Source organism: Oncorhynchus clarkii, chromosome 28, assembly GCF_045791955.1.
Source record: "Oncorhynchus clarkii lewisi isolate Uvic-CL-2024 chromosome 28, UVic_Ocla_1.0, whole genome shotgun sequence".
In the NCBI taxonomy this organism is placed as follows: Eukaryota; Metazoa; Chordata; class Actinopteri; order Salmoniformes; family Salmonidae; genus Oncorhynchus; species Oncorhynchus clarkii.
This window is the reverse complement of record NC_092174.1, coordinates 28,747,673-28,770,119: the sequence shown is the minus strand read 5'-3', so window position 1 is coordinate 28,770,119 and position 22,447 is coordinate 28,747,673. Positions and strand designations below refer to the sequence as shown.

Here is a 22,447-nt window from a genome sequence, read left to right as displayed (position 1 = left end):
GGAGGAGAATTGACATATTGCTGCTTCTTTGCTCAGTCATCTGTGTATCATGTGCATTTCCCTCTAAAAAGGTCAGCTGACAGATGGTCAGTATTAATAACAAAAGTGTAATTCCCAAACCAGACCTGTTTAAATAGGGCATTATAATTGGGGTGAATGAATACACGCCCAGTGAAATGCGCTGGACACAATCTTTCCTGTTATTAGCTCTTATATTGTTACCTATTATATATTACATGTTGTTGTGACTGGTATGTCTGCAGGTTCATGTGAAGAATGTATCTTGTTAAAAGTGAGTTTTTACATGTCCGTATGTCCTCAGAATGAGCTTACCACTCTTGACTTTGTAGTTAGACTGCATGTTCTATGGAATTAGTATCCACTCTATGGTAAGGTATGATTGAGTAGTTTACAGAAAACAATTAGATCTGCCAAGGGATTTACGAACAACTTTTGCCACACCAAATAAACATTGAAAATAAACATCGAAATTACTAAATTTCCTGCTGTACTAACTTCCGCTTCCACTAATGCAATTCAACGTCATGTTAAAAAGGTTAATACACTTTATCAGAAGTCCATGTATTGTAGAGTATGGTCTAACTAAGTGTTGTGTTCTCTGCAGCTGTCCTACCCCTGGCTGTGACGGTAGTGGCCATGTTACAGGAAATTATGCATCACATCGAAGGTAATTAGACACTTAACACCAGCTAGTAAATACTGTACGGCCTGGTTCAGAGGAACTATGTTGACTGTTTCATATTGATCGGTATTATATACTGCTGAAAATGAAAGGGATTTTTTTTTTTTTTTTAAATAGCATTGTGATAACTCTGGTGTGGATCCTCTGTCTGTAGTGTATCTGGGTGTCCCCTGGCTGACAAGACTCTCAAATCACTGATGGCAGCCAACTCTCAGGAACTAAAGTACGTGTTGTCCTGTCAGTCATCATCTTACCACTGTTTATAGATATGTCATTCACCTGTGTGGGTTCACTGATTCAACTTTGTGCTGTTTTATTTGTTTGCATTATACATTCCACCTGGTCTCATGTCGTTTTAGTCATACATTGACTATATTGAATATGGACTTTTCTCCAATTCATGTGATCAGGCTGCATACATATACATTATGCGATGTACTGGGTATCTACTGACCTCATACGTTTATTTTTTTTAAATTCATGCATTTAAATGTGATATCATTGTCCCAGACAACGTGGCACTGAGCTTTGCCTGTTCTGTCGGTCTCTCCGCCTGCAGGTGCCCAACACCTAGTTGTGATGGATCTGGACATGTGACAGGGAATTATTCTTCACACAGAAGGTAGTCTAGACTGGATCACACAAATTACTGAGTAGATGAATAGGGATGTGTTTGAATCTCATTGTCTAGGTATTTATTTTTGATTAGTTTATACATTTTAGACAATTAATAAACTGCGATTTAACTGATTGATTCTTGTTGTTGCTTAATGTTGTTTCCAATGACAGGCTATGTGAGAACATCATCTTATCACTGATGAAAGAGTTTGCTTTATTTTAGCCCTAAAGTAGTGTTCATTATTGTTAAACCATATTGTCTCTAAACATTTGTAGTTTGTCAGGATGTCCACGTGCCAGAAAGGGAGGCTTGAAGCTTACACCAAACAGAGATGAAAAAGACGACCAAGAAATAAAGTAAGATATGATTTCTGTTTCATATTTGTTGTTTTAGTTTTTTAATTTTCTTGTTAACTATTCTAGTGCTGGCATGCATGCCTATGTGAATGAAAGTACTTGTATCGTGTTGTAAAGAGGTCATTATACCAGAAAGACAAAAAGGAAATAGTTTTCCTGTTCATAATTTACTAAAGCTATCTTTCAAGGATTAACAACGTTAACATGTTTCAAACGTTGTAATATTTTTTGTTGCCTTAATAGAACATCTGGCTTATCATGCTCTTGTGTGCATTGTGTTCTTGTATTGTTTATTTAAGGTCCCCCATACTATGGGATGTGATCAAAGCTGAATTATTCTAGATGCAGTTGTCTCTGTAAAAAGCAGTATGTAAAGTACTTAAGTAAAAATATTAAGGTACTACCTAAGTAGTTTTTTGGGGTATCTGTACTTTACTATTTATATATTTGACTACTTTAACTTTTACCTGACGAAAGAAAATAATGTACTCCATACATTTTCTCCGACAACCAAAAGTACCCGTTACATGTGGAATGTTTAGCAAGACAGGAAAACTGTCAAATTCAAGCACTTGTCAAGAGAACACGTGGTTATCCCTACTGCCTCTGGACTGGCGGACTCAATAAACACATGCATCTTTTGTAAATAATGTTGGAGTGTACCCCTGGCTATCCATACATCTTAAAAACAAGAAAATGGTGCCGTCTGCTTTGCTTAATATAAGGATATTAAATTATTTATACTTTTACTTTTTATACTTAAGTATATTTTAGCAATTACATTTACTTTTGAGACTTAAGTATATTTAAAACCAAATACTTTTAGACTTTTACTCAAGTATTATTTTAATGTCTGACTTTCACTTTTACTTGAGTAACTTTCTATTAAGGTATCTATACTTTTACTCAAGTATGACATTTGGTACTTTTTCCACCACTGGTAAAAAAGTATTATTGGGGGGGAAATTATGTACTTGATTACTGCTTAAATCCAAGCTCAGATGTATGAAACCTTGTTTACTTCTACATCTGGACAGATTTACCCTTCTTTTGAGATACTAATGCAGGGCCAAAACGTTAGGAGTTAGACTGGAATATATCTCATGCACAAGAGGGTGGGTGAGAGAACCTACATGTAGTGCATCTGTAAGGCTATTAGATTATTGTAAATTGTAGGCCATATGGCATTATTCCATTGTCCCGATGCCTTATACTCTTAGAAAAAAGGGTTCCAAAAGGGTTCTTCAGCTGTCCCCAAAGGATAAACCTTTGTGGTTCCAGGTGTAATTTTGGGTTCCATGTTGAACCATCTGTGGAATGGGTTCTACATGAAACTCAAAAGGGTTCTTCTTGGAACCAAAGGGGCTCTTCCTGGAACGAAAAATGGTTCTTCAAAGGGTCCTCCTATGGGGACAGCCAAAGAACCCTTTTAGGTTCTAGATAGCATTTTTCCCTAGGAGTCTACATATACCTGTAGTGTATGGATGAATGTAAGTAATGTGGTTGGGGTTGTTTTGTCCTCTAAGTGCTACTGGTGCTCTACTGAACAACAGAGTGCAACAATCTTTGTTACAGTAGCACTCTGTTCTGTTTGTACACTAGTTCTATGTACCATCTCAGCCTGCCTTTCACCTTTACCAATAAGGGAAGGGGTCGGAAACCCTACATGACAATTATGTGTAATTCATGTCACTCCATTACTGACCTGGGAAATGTAATTACCCTTATAACTCTTAATAATATTCAACAATATGTTTTGTTTATGTAGGTTATATCAATCTGAATGTGTAAATTATTCCAAAGTTTTTGTGGATTAACAATTTGGTTGCTACGATTATTTGAGCCTGTTGTCAGTTTTGTTGACTACATTTTTAATCAGCATTTTACTGGATTAATCAACATAATGGTTTGACAAATCTTCCGGTCTAGTTAGTGAGGGATGTTTATGAACTGTGAAAATGATTTGTTTGAGTATATATGCATTTATTATGTGTGGTTTAAGAGGTTAAGTAAAGTCGTCTCAACTCAGTTCGACAGAATTTTGATCTACTTACATTTCCATTGTACCGAAAATGTGAACAGCGATATATTGACATATCTCAGATCATACGGTATTTACTACCTCTGTCATATCAAATGGTTTCAACTGCAAAACTATTCTGAGGAAAAAACAGCTTACTGGTGACAATCTTTCTCCTCTGCCTCATCTGAATGAGAATAGGCATCTCTCACAGGGGCACTCAGAACATTGTCAACAGTCTGTGTTACAACATGACTCCCTCCACTACAGTAGCAGTACAAGGGGAGGACACCAGGTAGTAATAAACCTGACTCCTGGGGTGTATTCAGTAATGTTAAACGTTCTGAATGTTGCTGAAATAGAATGAATAGACCTGATATAAGCATATCTGTTCTATACGATACATTACAAAACGTTCAGATAGAAATGTATCACCCTCCTTAACGAACCCCTTGTTTGTCTCCCTGCTAGGTGTCCAGTGATGGGTTGTGATGGCCAGGGCCACACATCAGGGAAGTACACATCTCACCGCAGTGCAGGGAGCTGCCCCCTTGCTGCCAAGAGGCATAAAGAGTCATCCATCAATGGCCTCCCCTTCCCCTGGAATAAGGCCTGCAAACAGGAACTGCCCCACTGTCCCCTGCCTGGTTGCAATGGCCTTGGACACGCCAATAACGTGTTTGTCACCCATAGAAGGTTAGCCTGCATTCACTCCATTCATTGTGTCCCATACAATACTAAGGAAACAAGTTTATTTTAAAGTTTGTAAGTGAAGTTTCTCATTATTTTTCATTTTATTTGTAAATAGTTTGTCTGGATGCCCTCTTAATGCTCAGAGTATTAAGAAGAAGATGACAGGAGAGGAGATGATGACTATTAAACTTCAAGCCAGCAGTGGTAAGGCATTAATATATGGTTTACAAACATGTTCTGTTTGTGCTGGTGGACTGTACATGTATGCTTTGGCAGGATAATGTATGTTATGGAAATTTCATCTCAGTACCATCAAAGTATGTTTAGTCCCCCTGCTAGTTGATTCACTGAAGCAGCAGGTTTAGCTTGATTTTCATGCGAGTATTTCCTATTTTCAAACAGGAGTCGACAACAACGATGACGTGCAACACTTGGATCATGAAATCAAAGAACTGAATGAATCCAACCTGAAAATAGAAGCTGACATGATGCAACTGCAGACCCAAGTAACTATCCACAACTGTGATATGTTTTTTAAAGGATGCATGCCCGGTTCAGGTTGACAAGTTTCCCTCTCCCCTGAAAGCAGATTTCATCGATGGAATGTAACCTGAAGACAATTGAGGAGGAGAACAAGATGATTGAACAGCACAACGACAGCCTTCTGAAGGAGTTAGCTCACCTCAGCCAAGCTCTCATCAACAGTCTCACAGATATCCAACTGCCTCAAATGGTACAGTGGACCTCATACGAACCTCCTCACTTGCACATGCAGCTTTTATCAAATAAATACAAATACTGAGCTATATTGTATGCTAATAAAAGTATTTTATTTAACAAGTAATAATGTATTTTCTCAGAAAGATAGGGGTCAAAATTATTGGCACTCCTGTTTTCAATACCTTTTAATTCCTCACCGTGCGAGGATAATGGCACTGAGCCTTTTTCTAAAATGGTTTGAGATTGGAGAACAGATTTGGAGAGAGCTTAGACCATTCCTTCACATCTTTCCAGATCCTTGATATAATTCGCCTGCTCTTATAGACTGCCCTCAAATTCAAACCACAGGTTTTTAATGGGGTTCAAGTCCGGACACTAAGATGGCCATTTTAAAATGTTGATTTTGTGGTCAAGTAATAATTTCTTTGTGGATTTTGATGTATTCTTGTAGTTATTGTCTTGCTGGAAGATCCATTTGCAGCCAAGATTCAGCCTCCTGGCAGAGGCAACCTGGTTTTTGGCTAAAATTTCCTGGGCTGTGTCTGAAATCTGGCTTGCCTACTAGTTACATAAACGACATACTGTGTACTAATCGTACTACATACTATTTAGAACGCACTGCCTAGTAAAAAGGTATGCTGTAAGCAACAAATATCAACATAATACTCATTCATATTGATAAGGCGTCATCTAATGCCCATTCGCCCTTGTTCCCTACCATTCCTTCATTTTTGTAAAGTGTGTCCCCTATTCTGATTATCAGCTGTTTTCAGCTGTGAAAAGACAATTGTCTTCCTCAATAGTGTGCAGTGAATTCTAGATGAGAAACCCAAATGAGTATGACATCCTGGCATTTAAAGCATACAACATCAAAATGTCACATACTATAAAACTGCCTATTTTCACATACCCAAAATGGCTACTATTTAGGACGTAAGTATAGGTATTTGGACACAGCCCTGGAACTGGGTAAAGTTGATTATGCCGTTGACCTTAACAAGGGCCCCAGGACCAGTGGAAAGCCCCATAGCATCAAAGATTCACCACCATATTTTACAATATGTTTGGGGGTATTTTCTGCTAATGTATATCTATTTCGACGTGCTGGGCCAAAGAGCTCTATTTTCATGTCATCCTACAATTTAAATGCATGGAGTTTGGAGGAATGGTCTAAGATCCTTCCAAATGTGTCCTTCAATTTCTTCAAACATTTTAGGAAAAGGCTCAGTGCCATTCTGCCCGCAAGGTGAGGTATTGATAACAGGGATGCCAGTCATGTTGACCCCTATCTTTTTGAGAAAAACAAATGACATTTTTAACAACATCTCTTTATCTGAGCAATTATGTAAGTCTAAAATAATATCATTTTTGAATGTTTTTGAGAATATAGCTCAGTATTGTATTATTTTACACAGTATTTTTTGCTCATCTTTATCAAGAGTGGCAATAATTCTAGATCGGACTGTCTATATCTATAGTGACATTAAATTATTATTGTCACTATAAGCTTCAGTTTGTGAACTAATATTTGAAAATGTTTGTGTTTCAGGGGCCCATCAGCGAGCATAATTTCGAAGCCTATGTAAACACATTAACAGATATGTACAACAGCTCTGAGCATGACTACTCTCCCGAGTGTAAGGCTCTCTTGGATAATATCAAACAGGCTATGAAGGGAATCCACGTTTAAGCTGTCGAGCCATCAAGAGGAGGTATCTTTGAGTTGGGATAATGGCACTGGATGGCTGTGTGCAGTGCTGGCTTAGTCGCATGTATAAGACAAGGCTTTGGGAAATGTGTCGACATTTCACCGTTGAATACGTTGTACTGAGACAATTACCAGCCCAAAAATAATTTGTGTTGTTTTATAACCCTTCTGTATTCACTTGACATGTTTTTCTGGTGAGATTTCTACCCCCCTTGCACTTAATTCTTTTAAATGGTTTGCTTGATTTAAATCTATTTATTTTTTGTCTTTTTTATATTATTATTATTTATAATCCTTATTCATCAATGTATTTATTTTCACACGTTTGTATTTATTTCTGTCATTGTAAAATGCTAAATATTTAATATTTTGACTAATTCTGCACATTGTAAATGACATTGAAGCACGTTCCAGTTTCAACCATAGCTCTCTTTCGTCATCTAGTGGTGGTTTATTTATATATCAGATCAAGTCATAATACAATCATTTGTATCTCCCATGAAGGTGGAGAACTCTACCAGAATAATCCAGAATCAACATGTTTTTTAATTGTTGCTTTTGCTTTCTATTTAATATTCAACACTGAATGTATGGTAAGATCTAAAAATGCAATGTTAGTGTACATCTCTTAATTCAACAATATGTTAAGTTGACTGCAATTAGGGGAATTGCTTTCAGCTGTTCGCAAAATGCAACATTATTTTATTTCATTCAATGAACTGAATGTCAGATTCAACTTGAGTGTGTCGCTCGAATAGAGCAACTGACCGCACTAAGAAAACGGAATTATCCACCGACTTTTTTCTTAAATGATATAGATATTAAACTGCCTTCTGTGCACATGCTGTGTGTGCATATATGTGCCTACATGTAAATGAATACATAAAATATACGGTACTCTGTTTTGTGGTAGGACAGTTATGTGGCTGGTGTCTAATTTATTGTACAGTACACTTTTCAAAGGAGAAAATGTTCTTAATGTTTATATGCCATTTCAAATCTTTTAAGCATCGTCTCGGTACTGTAGCTGTAATCTCAAAGTCAGGTCTTGAAGTTTCACAGGGTAGGAAGTGTTAGTGCTTTTCTACTTTTTACATCTCTTCAGCGTGGGAAAGCAGAAGTTGCTCTAAGAAATGTAACACCACCATACAAACATTTACTCTGGTTTAAGCTATTCTGACATCCTTACATACATAAAATGTTAGCTAATATATACTTAATGGTGCAGGTTCTTTAGGGCCAGATTCAATAAGCGTTTGCACCTTGGAAAATCAAGACCATATTGTCAATAATGGACAACTGTCAATATAAATGTTCAGTTCATCACTATTATGAAGCAAAAAGAGACAAACAAACAATGATATTGTTAGTTCTTAACTGTTTATTTTCAATTGTTTATTATTTATTTTTAAATTGAGTTGTGAATCAGTTGCACTTTTTTTATTTTGTATTTCAGATTAGTTCTATTGCCCTGGGGTTCCAGAAAAAGATGAAGCTTTCTTTGTTTGTAAGCATTGCTCTTGATGTCACAGGAAAATGTTATTATTTTGACGTTTGCATGGGTTGATAGTCTTATCAAGTTACAATAAATTGAGTTTGACTTGGCCTGCTACACATTTCCTGAGGAGGAATTGGAAGTGCATATCTGCAAAACAAAGCCAAATTTAGGACACTTGTTGAGGAAAATACTTTATTTTATCCAAATACTCAACTCTTTCTAAAGAATTGTAATCTTTAAAAATGTAATCATTGACGTTTTGTTTAACTTAATAATTGTGTTAATTTATCATTCGTAATATTTCATTAACATACCACACATTGTTTGCTCAGGAAGTTTTGTGAAGAATATTTATTTTTCTCTGTTTAGTATTTGATGTTTTGTAATGTGAACTGGATTTTTGTGGAATGATATTAGTATGATGAAACTGTATTGGACATTTTCTTTAAAATGTTGTTTTTTCAGTTCAAGTAGTTTGTAAATCGAAAGTTCCTATTACTTTTACTATTTCATAAGCAGATATGCGCTGTGCTGTACAGTTTGTGTATGGTAGAAATAAAACTTTTTAAATGGTTGTGTGATTCTCAGATGTAAAGTAGTATGTTGGCAATGCCTTACAGCACAAATAATCTTTTTTGATTGAAGTCTACTTCACACTGTATTATATAATCTCTCAAAATATATTTGAATGAGATTTAACAACTGCTCCTTGGGCAGTAATTATCTACTGGAAATGGAAAAGAAAATATTGGATGGCTCAATATTGGTTAACCCAGAATTTCCATATTGGTGCCTCTTTTTCATCCCCATACTCTCATTGTTGCTTCATGCGATTGATACGAGTATGACAAGTCTGCCACCTGGTGGCGGATATCAATAAGACAAGACATCTCAGATCAGAAAGTAGACCATCTGTGTAATACAGTTAAATAGGCCTATTCTTTGCGCATTGTTGACCATTTTGGTGAGGACAAAGGAGTATATTCATTGAAATTCAATCAATTGACAATCCTCATAGAATTGTTTGTGTATAATACAGTGTGTTATGTTTATTCACAATGAAGTTAGATTAGAGTGAGCAGCAGGCCTAGCCAAGCAGCAAGACTACAACAGTGATAGTTCTCAAAGAGAGTACAAAAGCAGAGAGCAGTAAGAATCAACCCATTTGAACTTGTCACCTGATGTTGAGGTTTCTTGCTAGCTAAGCTTACATGACATTCAGATACAGTTAGCAACTTAGCGGTATACATTTCAGCACACCTCAACCAAGTATAGGCCAGCTAAAGGTAACTGCTAAAATAATGGAAACACGAGTAAATGAGGGATACAAAGTATATTGAAGGCAGGTGCTTTCACACAGGTGTGGTTCCTGAGTTAATTAAGCAGTTAACATCCCATCATGCTTAGGGTCATGTATAAAAATGCTGGGCAGGCCATTATTTTTACTACCATGACTATGCCCAAATAGAATATGTATTAGTTCTGAATACTTTGGCACCAAAACAAATACTCCATGTTGATCTATACAAATAGCCTTCGAGTGACACGCCTCCATCACTGCACCAGCCGTTTGGTGGTGGAAGCAGTGTGGATTCCTGAGACTGTGTCGGTCAAGGAGACCAGAGGCTGGCTGTGAGGGTAGGCCGAGAGAATCAGAGGCTGGCTGATCAGAGCTGGGCTGTGAGGGTGGGCTGAGGAGATCAGAGGCTGGCTGATCAGAGCTGGGCTGTGAGGGTGGGCTGAGGGGGCCGAAGAGGTAGTCGCACCCTGGAGGGTCCCTGGAAGGTCCATATGTGTCGCATCAGAGTCCATAGATGACACATATCCCTCCACCTCAGTGGAAGGGGGTGTTTCAGAGGGGCGGGGCTGCCTCCTGGATGGGCTTCCAGGTTGGCTGGCTGGTTGCTGAGGCGAGGGCGGCGTGGTATGATTGGACCTCCAGAAACGTCCTCCTTACATGCATCTCCTGCTGGTGTCTCTTCCAGGTCGGGGTCACCGGGGTCGGGGGCATGTGGAGGGGGGACTGGTCCAGAGAGGAACTGGTCTGGGTGGGTTTGGTACCGTGGGACTCGGCTGGCTGGGGAATAGTGCTAGTGTTGCTGGTGGTGGTGGGAGTCTTCTCCACAGGCCTATTGTCAGGGGAGCTGTCCTTGGGTTTGGCTGGGTCTGTGTCTACAGGGCTCATGGCCTGAGTCTCCTCTCTCTCCTCCCCTGGTCTTGTCTTGTCACTCAGCCTGAAACACAACTCTGTGTTTTGCTGTCCTCGTCCAACATGTTCATGTTCTTGCCTGTGATTTTCCCCATCTTGCCGTAGCCGGAAGCGGGGGTGCCTCTGCCCTTCAGTCTCGCTGGCAGCAGCATCCTGATGATGGAGATCATCAACACGGCAATCCTCCAGCGTTTAAGGGGGACCTTAGATTAGATTACATTACTTTACATTAGATTACCACCAAACCCCACAAATCATGACAAGACATACGTCCAAAATGGCACACTAATTGCCTATATAGTGCACTACTTTTGACCAGAGCCATTCTTTATGGGCCTGGTAATTTGTACAGACCTTCTGTTACACATTGCCCTCCAGGTGTCGTTGCTGCCAGCGGTGCAGGACGGGAGGGTCACCTTTCCCCGGCACGACCTCAAACAGCTCTCTCACCATAGTAATCTTTTTCACTGTCATCAGTGTTGGAATGGTCTACGTGGTCTGAAATTGGAGTCTTGGAGTGGACAGTGGAGTTGGAGCTGTTGATGCCGTGTTTGCAGTCAGGTGAAGATGTGACAGTCGAAGCAGCCACGGAAACAGCCACAGAGTCCACTTTGTCCTCCATCTTGCCTGTTTTGTAATGACCAATAGCAGGCAGACGAGGGCAGTGCTAGTATTCCAGAGGCAGAACGAGTCTTGAACCTCAAGGAGATGGGGGAGGCGTTTAGGGAGGAGTAGCAGGAGACGTGCGTGGAGCTATGGTGTCTGCCGTCACCCTTATCACCTCCTGGTAGCTGGAGACATGGCCTTGGCTTCAGTGTGGCTGGTGGGCTAGGACTAGCTGGTTGCCTGGAGCTACCAGGTGGACTATCCAATGGTGTAGGGACTATCCAGACTACCGCCCAGGATCTTCAACCTGTCAGGCTGCAGCGGTCGTTTCTGTCGTTTGTTACAGTGTCTGTCACTAGATCTGGAGGACCTAGAAGATATACACTGTTCAAAAAAATAAAGGGAACACTTAAACAACACAATGTAACTCCAAGTCAATCACACTTCTGTGAAATCAAACTGTCCACTTAGGAAGCAACACTGATTGACAATACATTACACATGCTGTTGTGCAAATGGAATAGACAACAGGTGGAAATTATAGGCAATTAGAAAGACACCCCCAATAAAGGAGTGGTTCTGCAGGTGGTGACCACAGACCACTTCTCAGTTCCTATGCTTCCTGGCTGATGTTTTGGTCACTTTTGAATGCTGGCGGTGCTTTCACTCTAGTGGTAGCATGAGATGGAGTCTACAACCCACACAAGTGGCTCAGGTAGTGGAGCTCATCCAGGATGAGACATCAATGCGAGCTGTGGCAAGAAAGTTTGCTGTGTTTGTCAGTGTAACAGTATAACTTTAGACCGTCTTATACTGTTACATCAATGTAGTGTCCAGAGCATGGAGGCGCTACCAGAAGACAGGCCAGTACATCAGGAGACGTGGAGGAGGCCGTAGGAGGGCAACAACCCAGCAGCAGGACCGCTACCTCCGCCTTTGTGCAAGGAGGAGCACTGCCAGAGCCCTGCAAAATTACCTCCAGCAGGCCACAAATGTGCATGTGTCTGCTCAAACGGTCAGAAACAGACTCCATGAGGGTGGTATGAGGGCCCGACGTCCACAGGTGGGGGTTGTGCTTACAGCCCAACACCGTGCAGGACGTTTGGCATTTGCCAGAGAACACACACAAGATTGGCAAATTCGCCACTGGCGCCCTGTGCTCTTCACAAATGAAAGCAGGTGACAGACGTGACAGAGTCTGGAGACGCCATGGAGAACGTTCTGCTGCCTGCAACATCCTCCAGCATGACCGGTTTGGCAGTGGGTCAGTCATGGTGTTGGGTGGCATTTCTTTGGGGGGCCGCACAGCCCTCCATGTGCTCGCCAGAGGTAACCTGACTGCCATTAGGTACCGAGATGAGATCCTCAGACCCCTTGTGAGACCATATGCTGGTGCGGTTGGCCCTGGGTTCCTCCTAATGCAAGACAATGCTAGACATCATGTGGCTGGAGTGTGTTAGCAGTTCCTGCAAGAGGAAGGCATTGATGCTATGGACTGGCCTGCCCGTTCCCCAGACCTGAATCCAATTGAGCACATCTGGGACATCATGTCTCGCTCCATCCACCAACGACACGTTGCACCACAGACTGTCCAGGAGTTGGCGGATGCTTTAGTCCAGGTCTGGGAGGAGATCCCTCAGGAGACCATCCGCCACCTCATCAGGAGCATGCCCAGGCGATGTAGGGAGGTCATACAGGCACGTGGAGGCCACACACACTACTGAGCCTCATTTTGACTTGTTTTAAGGACATTACATCAAAGTTGGATCAGCCTGTAGTGTGGTTTTCCACTTTAATTTTGAGTGTGACTCCAAATCCAGACCTCCATGGGTTGATAAATTTGATTTCCATTGATAATTTTTGTGTGATTTTGTTGTCAGCACATTCAACTATGTAAAGAAAAAAGTATTTAATAAGAATATTTAATTCATTCAGATCTAGGATGTGTTATTTTAGTGTTCCCTTAATTTTTTTGAGCAGTGTATAATGTCTAGAAGTTCTAGAATGTGTCCTAGAAAGTGTTTTCGTTCTAGATGTTCCGGGGGAAGTCAGAGATGTAGCTACAGGAGGACCTCCCAGAGCAGGAGTCTGAGTCAGTAGAACCAGAAGGGAGATAATGAATACCTGGTCGTCAACAGCCAGTCCACTAATAATAACAACCTTCAGGATGTTAAAGCTTTGAACCCAATGAAATCCTACTTTCTGCCTGGCAGGCAGAAGGCTCCATAAATCATTCTGTTATAACGAGGTTCCCCTCAGTGGTCAGGATGTCTAACTGTAGCTTCTTCATGCCCAACCGCCTCTCCAGCGCTGGAGGTATTTGTAGTTGAGGCTTGACGCCCTCTGTGAACTTGTTTATCAGGTCTCTGCAAGATAAAATGTCTTACAACAAATGCTGTTCAACGTGCTTAACAAATAAAACCAATTACAATTGAGTAGTCTAAGAAGATAAGACTGGTGATCTGTCCCAAATGGCACCCTCATCAGAATTGGTGCAATGTGGGTGGAATAGGGTGCTATTTGGGTTTAAATTCTGAATTATTCAATGGTTATCAATGTTGTTTTTTTATGCACGTGAAACATCACTTTGAATTCACAATGAATTATGACAGAGGAAACTTACAAGCCAATCTCGTTGTAGACCTTATCCTGTAGGAAAAAATGCGCAATTGTCTGTAAGGATGTTGAAATACACATTTAACGACTAAATTCTGCCTGTCTGGCTGGTTGGCCCGCTTCGAATACCGGTACATAAAAGTAGTCGTCGTCGCACTGTAGGCTACTTACATCGTCTTTCTGCAGATGGATGGCCCAGAAGATGAGGATGGCGAGGAGAAGCACCAATAGTTTGAAGGACCCGGTGGAGTTGACCCGGTGGTCAACTTATTTGACGCTGGGAGGAGCTGGTACAAAGATGCACAAAAATGCGCACGTAGATTTAGCTTCGATGCAGTGGTGTTCTGGTGGTTGTGCGTTCTTTACCAAGAGGGACTTCGGGTTGAAGTGATAAGCAAAGTTACTGTTAGGCCGCTGTCTGATGGATGTAGTGAATCTGGACCATGGTGGGGTATGGTTGAACACATGAATGGCGGGTGCGAGCCAAGCTATTACGGCGCTATAATGGGTGTTGTGCGCAATATGCAATGAAAGGAAACAGTTCTGGTAACCCAAAACCTACGTTTAGACCCACCTGTGGTTTCGACCTAGCCCCCAAAAATCTATAATCTGGACCAAATACATTGAGCCAATGCTGGTCATAGACTAAGGCCTATTCTACTGCAATTCACAATGTTCTACTCTAATTAATCGTGTATTATACCCGAAGAGTAAAAACCATAGGCATTTTGTTTATTTCTTTTTTAACGACATCAGACAAGAAGTTCTCTCACGGAAAATAAAGTTTAAATAATTCAATTATCGTTTGGGGTGAGGATTCCACAAAGCAGATACAACATCACCAAGCACCTTATTGGTCGTCTGCCCACAGTGTTAGGTTATTCTGACAAACTGATGTGACAAAATAAATGTGAAAAAAAGAGAGTTTATTGCAGGAGCAGTACAGGTTTGAAAAAATAATTATACCAAATAGTTAATAATCTAGGCTAACAGGATTTATAACAGAAGTTATAATTGAACAAACACAATACACAGATCAAAACCAACTGTTCCATCAACATTTTAAACTAAGATCACTAGCACTTGAAGTTGATTTACAGTGTTCCACAGCATGTGCTGTTAAAATTCCACAATAGCTGGAAGCAAAGCCACATGGCAGCATGTTATAAGCTTGAAAGCCATACTGTATTTAGCGGAGCCTGCAGGCTAGAACCAGAGCTATAGTGGTCACCATGATGATGAGAAATATAGCCTTCAACAGTAGGTACCACACCATCACAACATCTAGAACACCTGAGAGAGAGATAGAGGGAGAGCAAGAGCGAAAGAGAGAGAGAGAGAAAGAGATCATGTAGAAAAGAGAAAGAAAGAAAATAAAGAAATGTCAAAAGGAGAGACAGACAGGAAAGAGAGAGAAAGAGAGAAATTAAAATCATTGAAAAGACGAGGACATTGTTCTCAATATCATTGATGCTGGGTGGTGAACTACAGATGCTTGGTGGTGAACTCTAGGGCTGCTAAACCATGTGGATGGGAAAGAACATCTCACCTTGTCTGGAAACCCGAACCCCATGCACCTTACACATACACTGCTTTGGCTCTATTGTGGGCTCAAGGGTATTGACAGAGGGCCCAGAGGTAGGGAGGTCTGGGGGAGAAAAAACCCCAGATCAAAACATTTTAAACTCAGCAACAAAAGAAACGTCCTCTCACTGTCAACTGCGTTTCTTTTCAGCAAACTTAACATGTAAATACTTGTATGAACATAACAAGATTCAACAAGTGAGACATAAACTGAACAAGTTCCACAGACGTGTGACTAACAGAAATTAAATAATGTGTCCCTGAACAAAGGGGGGTCAAAATCAGTAAGTAACAGTCAATATCTGGTACTTAATGCACTGCATTAAGTACTGCAGAGCATCTCCTCCTCATGGACTGCACCAGATTTGCAAGTTCTGTGGGATGTTACCCCACTCTTCCACCAAGGCACCTGCAAGTTCTTGGACATTTATGGGGGAAAATGGCCCTAGTCCTCACCCTCCGATCCAACAGGTCCCAGACGTGCTCAATGGGATTGAGATCCGGGCTCTTCACTGGCCATGGCAGAACACTGACATTCATGTCTTGCAGGAAATCACGCACAGAACGAGCAGTACGGCTGGTGGCATTGTCATACTGGAGGGTCATTTCAGGATGAGCCTGCAGGAAGGGAGAGAGGATGTCTTCCCTGTAACGCACAGCGTTGAGATTGCCTGCAGTGACAACAAGCTCAGTCCGATGATGCTGTGACACACCGCCCGAGACCATGACGGACCCTCCACCTCCAAATCGATCCCACTCCAGAGTACAGGCCTTGGTGTAACGCTCATTCCTTCGACGAGAAACGCAAATCCGACCATCAGCCCTGGTGAGACAAAACCACAGCTTGTCAGTGAGGAGCACTTTTTGCCAGTCCTATCTGGTCCAGCGACGGTGGGTTTGTGCCCAAAGGCGACGTTGTTGCCGGTGATGTCTGGTAAGGACCTGCTTTACAACAAGCCTACAAGCCCTCAGTCCAGCCTCTCTCAGCCTATTGTGGACAATCAGTCTGTGCACTGATAGAGGGATTGTGCGTTCCTGGTGTAACTCGGGCAGTTGTTGTTGCCATCCTGTACCTGTCCCGCAGGTGTGATGTTTGGATGTCCCGATCCTGTGCAGGTGTTGTTACATGTGGTCTGCCACTGCGAGGACGATTGGCTGTCCGTCCTGTCTCCCTGTAGCGCTGTCTTAGGCGTCTCACAGTACAGACATTGCAATTTATTGCTCTGGCAACATCTGCAGTCCTCATGCCTCCTTTCAGCATGCCTAAGGCACGTTCACGCAGATGAGCAGAGACCCTGGGTATCTTTCTTTTGGTGTTTTTCAGAGTCAGTAGAAATGCCTCTTTAGTGTCCTAAGCTTTCATAACTGTGACCTTAATTGCCTACCGTCTGTAAGCTGTTAGTTTCATAATGACCGTTCCACAGGTGCATGTTCATTAATTGTTTATGGTTCATTGAACAAGCATGGGAAACAGTGTTTAAACCCTTTACAATGAAGATCTGTGGAGTTATTTGGATTTGTATGAATTATCTTTGAAAGACAGGGTCCTGAAAAAGTGACGTTTCTTTTTTTGCTGAGTTTATATAGATACATACAGATGTGCAACCAACGGGGTGTAACCTGGGTAATCTGTGTGCTACAGGGCTGCATTAACACACTGAGCTGAAACCTAAGTATTAGCTCAGGGTGATACATAAATATTCAGGTCTATGACAATTGTACACATCACACATGCCTAAATGTGGTATGTTTTTATTTGACTCTTATTATTGATATTGATTATTGTACTGCAGTGTTGAGGGAGATAGCGCACAAGCATTTCACTGCCCCTTTTACACCTGCTGTAAACTGTGTACGTGACAAATAAAATTGGATTAGATTTTGATTTGATCTTACCTCCCACTGTAATAACAGCTGTGGTGCCCAGGGCATCAGGTGGTTCTGTCCTACAGCTATAGTTTCCACTGTCCTTCTCCCCAGCTCCACTCACATGCATAGACAGAGTAATGTTGGGCAGGATGGCGCTAGCGTTAAGTAGGACCTGGCCATCCTTCCACCACTGCATCACATGGCTGGGCTGCAGGCAGACAAACTCACAGGCCAGGCTGAAGCTGTGGCCCGGCCGGATCATTTGGTCCACATGGGCTGAGTTGATGGAGGTGTAACAGTGACCTATAAATCCAGAAACATCCACTTTTTATAAGATAAAACACTTGTGTTAAGCGTGTTATAACCATTTATAAGCTTGTTATAACTACTTGTTAGGATATAAGCAAAGATGGTTCAAGCTCTATTTCCTATTTATCCATCCTATTCATCCATTTGAAATATGACAGAGAGAACAACATACTCCTTTCCACTAAAAGCCTATGCCTGGCTATGCCTAGACTTACCTCTTACTTGGACCAAGAGAAAAGCTATCCTTAAGATCAAGCACATAATGTCAATCAGTCCCGTTTGTGATATATGTCGGTCTGTCCTTTTCACAGCTTGATGTGTGGACTGAGTCCCTTCAGACAAAGAAAGGCAGTGTGGAAACTACCTATCGGGTGACCCAACAGTTACTCAGGAAACGCAGGTCTGAGTTCTGAGAAGCTCTCATGATAAACCAGCAGATGGTTTGATAACACTGACCAACAGATCACATCCTCTTGCAATTCATTCTATTGCAAACTTGCAAAGTTTAAAGTGGAAGTTTAAAGGAGTATATTTTCCTATACAGTAGAGTCTATAACAGTAGAGAGAGAGAGCATTCATCACATTCATTTGTTCTCTCTCTTTGATGTTTTCACCTTCGACTCCCCAGGTAAACATTTCCCCTGAATCCATCTTTACCAGGTTATTTCTACTTGTTCATTTTCCAGAGAACACATAGAGCCCCGTGTTGATTGTCCCTTTTATCCCATGGCTTTAATTTAACACATACGCCACTAGAAATGTGTTCAACATCAACTAAAGTAGCTAGCACGTTAGTTTACTAGATAGCTACAGTAGTTGCCTTGGTCACCAAACAAACAGACTTGCTAATTTAGCTAAACAACCATGAGTCCTAGCTTGCTATTATGAAAATTGAATTCCCAATGACAACAATGCTTTAAATTAGAGCAGATCAAACATAGAACATGTAAGAATGAACTATAGCCATTTAATTATACCATGCTGATATACCGTGCATATGTAAGGGATAATCAACCAGGGACTATGCGTAGCCAACCAAACCATTGCCATTATGAAAATTGAATTCAACAATGCCAATAACATTAATGTTTTCAATTCGACTTTTACTTTCAAAAGCTGCTCAAAACAAAGAACTTGCAAGAATGAACTAGCCATTAAATTCTACCATGCTGATATACACTATATATACAAATGTATGTGGCCACCCCTTCAAATGAATGGATTTGACTATTTCAGCCACACCTGTTGCTGACAGGAGTTACTCTTAAGGATCGGACCCTTTTTTTTTTTTATCGCCAAAAATGACATGCCCAAATCTAACTGCCTGTAGCTCAGACCTGAAGCAAGGATATGCATATTCTTGATACCATTTGAAAAGGAAACACTGAAGTTTGTGGAAATGTGAAATTAATGTAGGAGAATATAACAAATTAGATCTGGTAGAAGATAATACAAATATAAAAACACATGTTTTTCTTTGTTCCATCATCTTTGAAATGCAAGAGAAAAGCCATAATGTACTGTTCCAGGTTAGGCGCAATTTAGATATTGGCCACTAGATGGCAGCGGATTATGTGTAAAGTTTTAGACTGATTCAATGGATCATTGCATTTCTGTTCAAAATGTTGTATCAAGACTGCCGAAATGTGCCTAATTGGTTTATTAATACATTTTCAAGTGCATAACTGTGCACTCTCCTCAAACATGAGAATGGTATTATTGCACTGTAATAGCTACTGTAAATTGGACAGTGCAGTTAAATTAACAAGAATTTAAGTTTTCTGCCCATATCAGATATGTCTATGTCCTGAGAAATGTTCTTGATACTTACAACCTCATGCTAATCACGTTAGCCTATGTTAGCTCAACCGTCCCGTGGGGGGGGCGATCCCGTAGAGGTTACAATCAAGCACACAGATGTCTACATAGAAAAACATTGGCAGTAGAATGGCCTTAAGAGCTCACTGCCTCAGTCGGCGTTCCATCCCAAAGGTGTTCGATGGGGTTGAGGTCAGAGCTCTGTGCAGGCCAGTCAAGTTCTTTCACACCGATTTCGATTGTATGGACCTCACTTCGTGCACGGGGGCATTGTCATGCTGAAACAGGAAAGGGCCTTCCCCAAACTGTTGCCACAAATTTGGAAGCACAGAATCATCTAGAATGTCATTGTAAGAATGTATGCTGTAGTGTCCCTTCACTGGAACTAGGGGGCCTAGCTCAAACCATGAAAAATAGCCCCAGACCATTATTCCTCCTCCACCAAATTGTACATTTGGCACTATACATTTAGGCAGGTAGCGTTCTCCTGGCATCCGCCAAACCCATATTTGTCCGTCGGACTGCCAGATGGTGAAGCGTAATTCATCACTCCAGAGAACACTTTCCACTGCTCCAGAGTCCAATGGCAGTGAGCCTTACACCACTCCAGCCAACGCATAGTATTGCGCATGGTGATCTTAGGCTTGTGTGCGGCTGCTCAGCCACGGAAACCCATTTCATGATGCTCCCGACAACAGTTCTTGTGCTGACGTTGCTTCCAGATATAGTTTGGAACTTGGTAGTGAGTGTTGCAAAGAAGGACAGACGATTTGTACCCGCTTTGCACTTCATTTCTTACAGCACTCTATGGTCCCGTAAGAAATTGTGTGGAGTACCTACCACTTCACAGCTGAGCTCTTGTTGTTCCTAGACGTTTCCACTTCACAATAACAGCACTGCCAGTTGATCAGGGAAACTCCAGTAAAGCAGAAATTTAACAAACTGACTTGTTGGAAAGGTAGCATCCTATGACGGTGCCATGTTGAAAGTCATTGGGCTCTTCAGTAAGGCCATTCTACTGCCTATGTTTGTCTATGGAGATGGAATGGCTGTGTGCTCGATTTTATACACCTGTCAGCAGCAGGTGTGGCTAAAATAGCCAAATCCACTCATTTGAAGGGGTGCCCACATACTTTTGAATATATACTGTATGTCAATCTGTCTTTTTCACAGCTTGATGTGTGTCTTTTTCACAGCTTGATGAGTACCTTCAGACACAGAAAGGCAGTGTGGAAACTACATTTTATGACCTCACACTTACTCAGGAAACACAGGTCTGAGTAGCTCTCATTATAAATAAGCCAATGGTATGATAACACTGACCAACAGATCACATCCTCTTGAAATGTATACTATTGCAAACTTTAAAGTTGAAGTTTAAAGGAGTATAATAGCCTATTTAATAGGGTCTATCATAGTAGAGAGAGAGCGAGAGATTCACATTCATTTGATCTCTGATGTTTTCACCTCTGAGTCCCCGGGTAAACATTTCCTTTGAATCCATCTTTACCAGGCTATTTCTACAGTAGGGCAAAACACACATCTATCTGTCTACATCTGCTAACCACCATGTGACGTGTTAACATCCTCTCAGCTGTGTTCCTTCGGCTTGGAGAAACTGCTGGTAGGCTAGTCAACCACTTCACAAACTAGCTGCATCCCAGGTGGCACAGACATCTGGCCTGATTCCTGCATGCCAGATCTAAAACTGGCAGCCGGATCCGGCCCGAGTCTGAAATGAATGACGGTACAGAATAGGCCCGAGTCATTTGGGCCCGATCTGGCAGCCAGAACTGAGCCAAAGCTGCCATTTTAGGCCCAGCAATGCCACAAATTCACTTGATTTTTATCTAAATAGATGAAATTGACTGTGTGGGTTTCATCCCTTAACAGGCACTATTTATGTACAGTAGCATGGATGTATCCAAATAAATGTCACTAGAAAACAGCTTAAACAAATGCAAATTATTCTGTCTGCAAAGTTGACACAACTGTGTTAGCCATAGTTGGCTACCTAGCAAGCAAGGGATAAGAACATTGCAAGCCTGCATAGCAATCAAGCAAATAGAATGAACAACAAGTCCTCTTCTCTAGCAACTTAACCGATAGAACTAACAACCTGGTTTAGTGGAAGGCTGAAATGGTATGAATTTACTTATCAAAATTAAAATCTCAATGAAAACATGTCATTTTTACGAGAAAATGTGTGCTTGTTTTCTATGGCAACAGCGGTTTAAGTGGGATAAACGCTTCCGCTCTGTACATTATCTGGAATTAATAAACTCGTCATTATCAAGTCGTCCACTATTTCTAGATAATGTACCAAGTGTCAGTGTTTATCCCTTACATGTTTGTGTGTATGTAAACTCAGAAATAAAAGAAACGTCACTTTTTCAGGACCCTGTCTTTAAAAGATAATTCATACAAATCCAAATAACTCCACAGATCTTCATTGTAAAAGGTTTAAACACTGTTTCCCATGCTTGTTCAATGAACCATAAACAATTAATGAACATGCACCTGCGGAACGGTCGTTAAGACACTAACAGCTACAGACGATAGGCAATTAAGGTCACAGTTATGAAAGCTTATGACACTAAAGATGCCTTTCTACTGACTCTGAAAAACACCAAAACAAAGATGCCCAGGGTCCCTGCTCATCTGCGTGAATGTGCCTTAGGTGTGCTGGAAGGAGGCATGAGGACTGCAGATGTGGCCAGGGCAATAAATGGCAATGTCCGTACTGTGAGATGCCTAAGACAGCGCTACAGGGAGACAGGACGGACAGCTGATCGTCCTCGCAGTGGCAGAGCACGTGTAACAACACCTGCACAGGATCGGTACATCCGAAACATCACACCTGCGGGACAGGTACAGGATGGCAGCAACAACTGCCAGAGATACACCAGGAACACACAATCCCTCCATCAGTGCTCAGACTGTCCACAATAGGCTGAGAGAGGCTGGACTGAGGGCTTGTAGGCCTGTTGTAAGGCAGGTCCTCACCAGACATCACCGGCAACAACATCGCATTTGGGCACAAACCCACCGTCGCTGGACCAGACAGGACCGGCAAAAAGTGTTGTCTCAACAGGGGTGATGGTAGAATTCGCGTTTAT

At 41.4% G+C, this 22,447-nt stretch overlaps 2 protein-coding genes across 4 annotated transcripts in view; one reads left to right on the top strand and one right to left on the bottom strand.

Annotated features, from left to right (window-relative positions):
* LOC139387378 (suppression of tumorigenicity 18 protein-like) overlaps positions 1–8,749 on the top strand; it is a 65,159-nt gene extending 56,410 nt beyond the window's left edge. For both annotated transcript variants that reach the window (XM_071133519.1, XM_071133520.1), the window contains 9 exons: positions 626–688; positions 858–926; positions 1,263–1,325; positions 1,598–1,678; positions 4,170–4,394; positions 4,507–4,595; positions 4,794–4,897; positions 4,978–5,124; positions 6,661–8,749. In XM_071133519.1, the coding sequence (XP_070989620.1) occupies positions 626–688; positions 858–926; positions 1,263–1,325; positions 1,598–1,678; positions 4,170–4,394; positions 4,507–4,595; positions 4,794–4,897; positions 4,978–5,124; positions 6,661–6,801 (982 nt within the window). In that variant the 3' untranslated portion in view covers positions 6,802–8,749. The remainder of the gene's footprint in view (positions 1–625; positions 689–857; positions 927–1,262; positions 1,326–1,597; positions 1,679–4,169; positions 4,395–4,506; positions 4,596–4,793; positions 4,898–4,977; positions 5,125–6,660) is intronic.
* Positions 8,750–14,801: 6,052 nt separating this feature from the next.
* The window catches only part of LOC139387217 (uncharacterized), a 14,160-nt gene continuing 6,514 nt past the window's right edge, over positions 14,802–22,447 (bottom strand). Inside the window, exons 1-4 of one of the 2 annotated variants that reach the window (XM_071133294.1) lie at positions 17,726–17,819; positions 17,229–17,504; positions 15,298–15,396; positions 14,802–15,041 (exon numbers count right to left, since the gene is read on the bottom strand). In XM_071133294.1, the coding sequence (XP_070989395.1) occupies positions 14,938–15,041; positions 15,298–15,396; positions 17,229–17,504; positions 17,726–17,771 (525 nt within the window). In that variant the 5' untranslated portion in view covers positions 17,772–17,819 and the 3' untranslated portion in view covers positions 14,802–14,937. Of the gene's footprint in view, positions 15,042–15,297; positions 15,397–17,228; positions 17,505–17,725; positions 17,820–22,447 lie in introns of those variants that run through there. The other variant, XM_071133293.1, reaches the window with a different exon arrangement.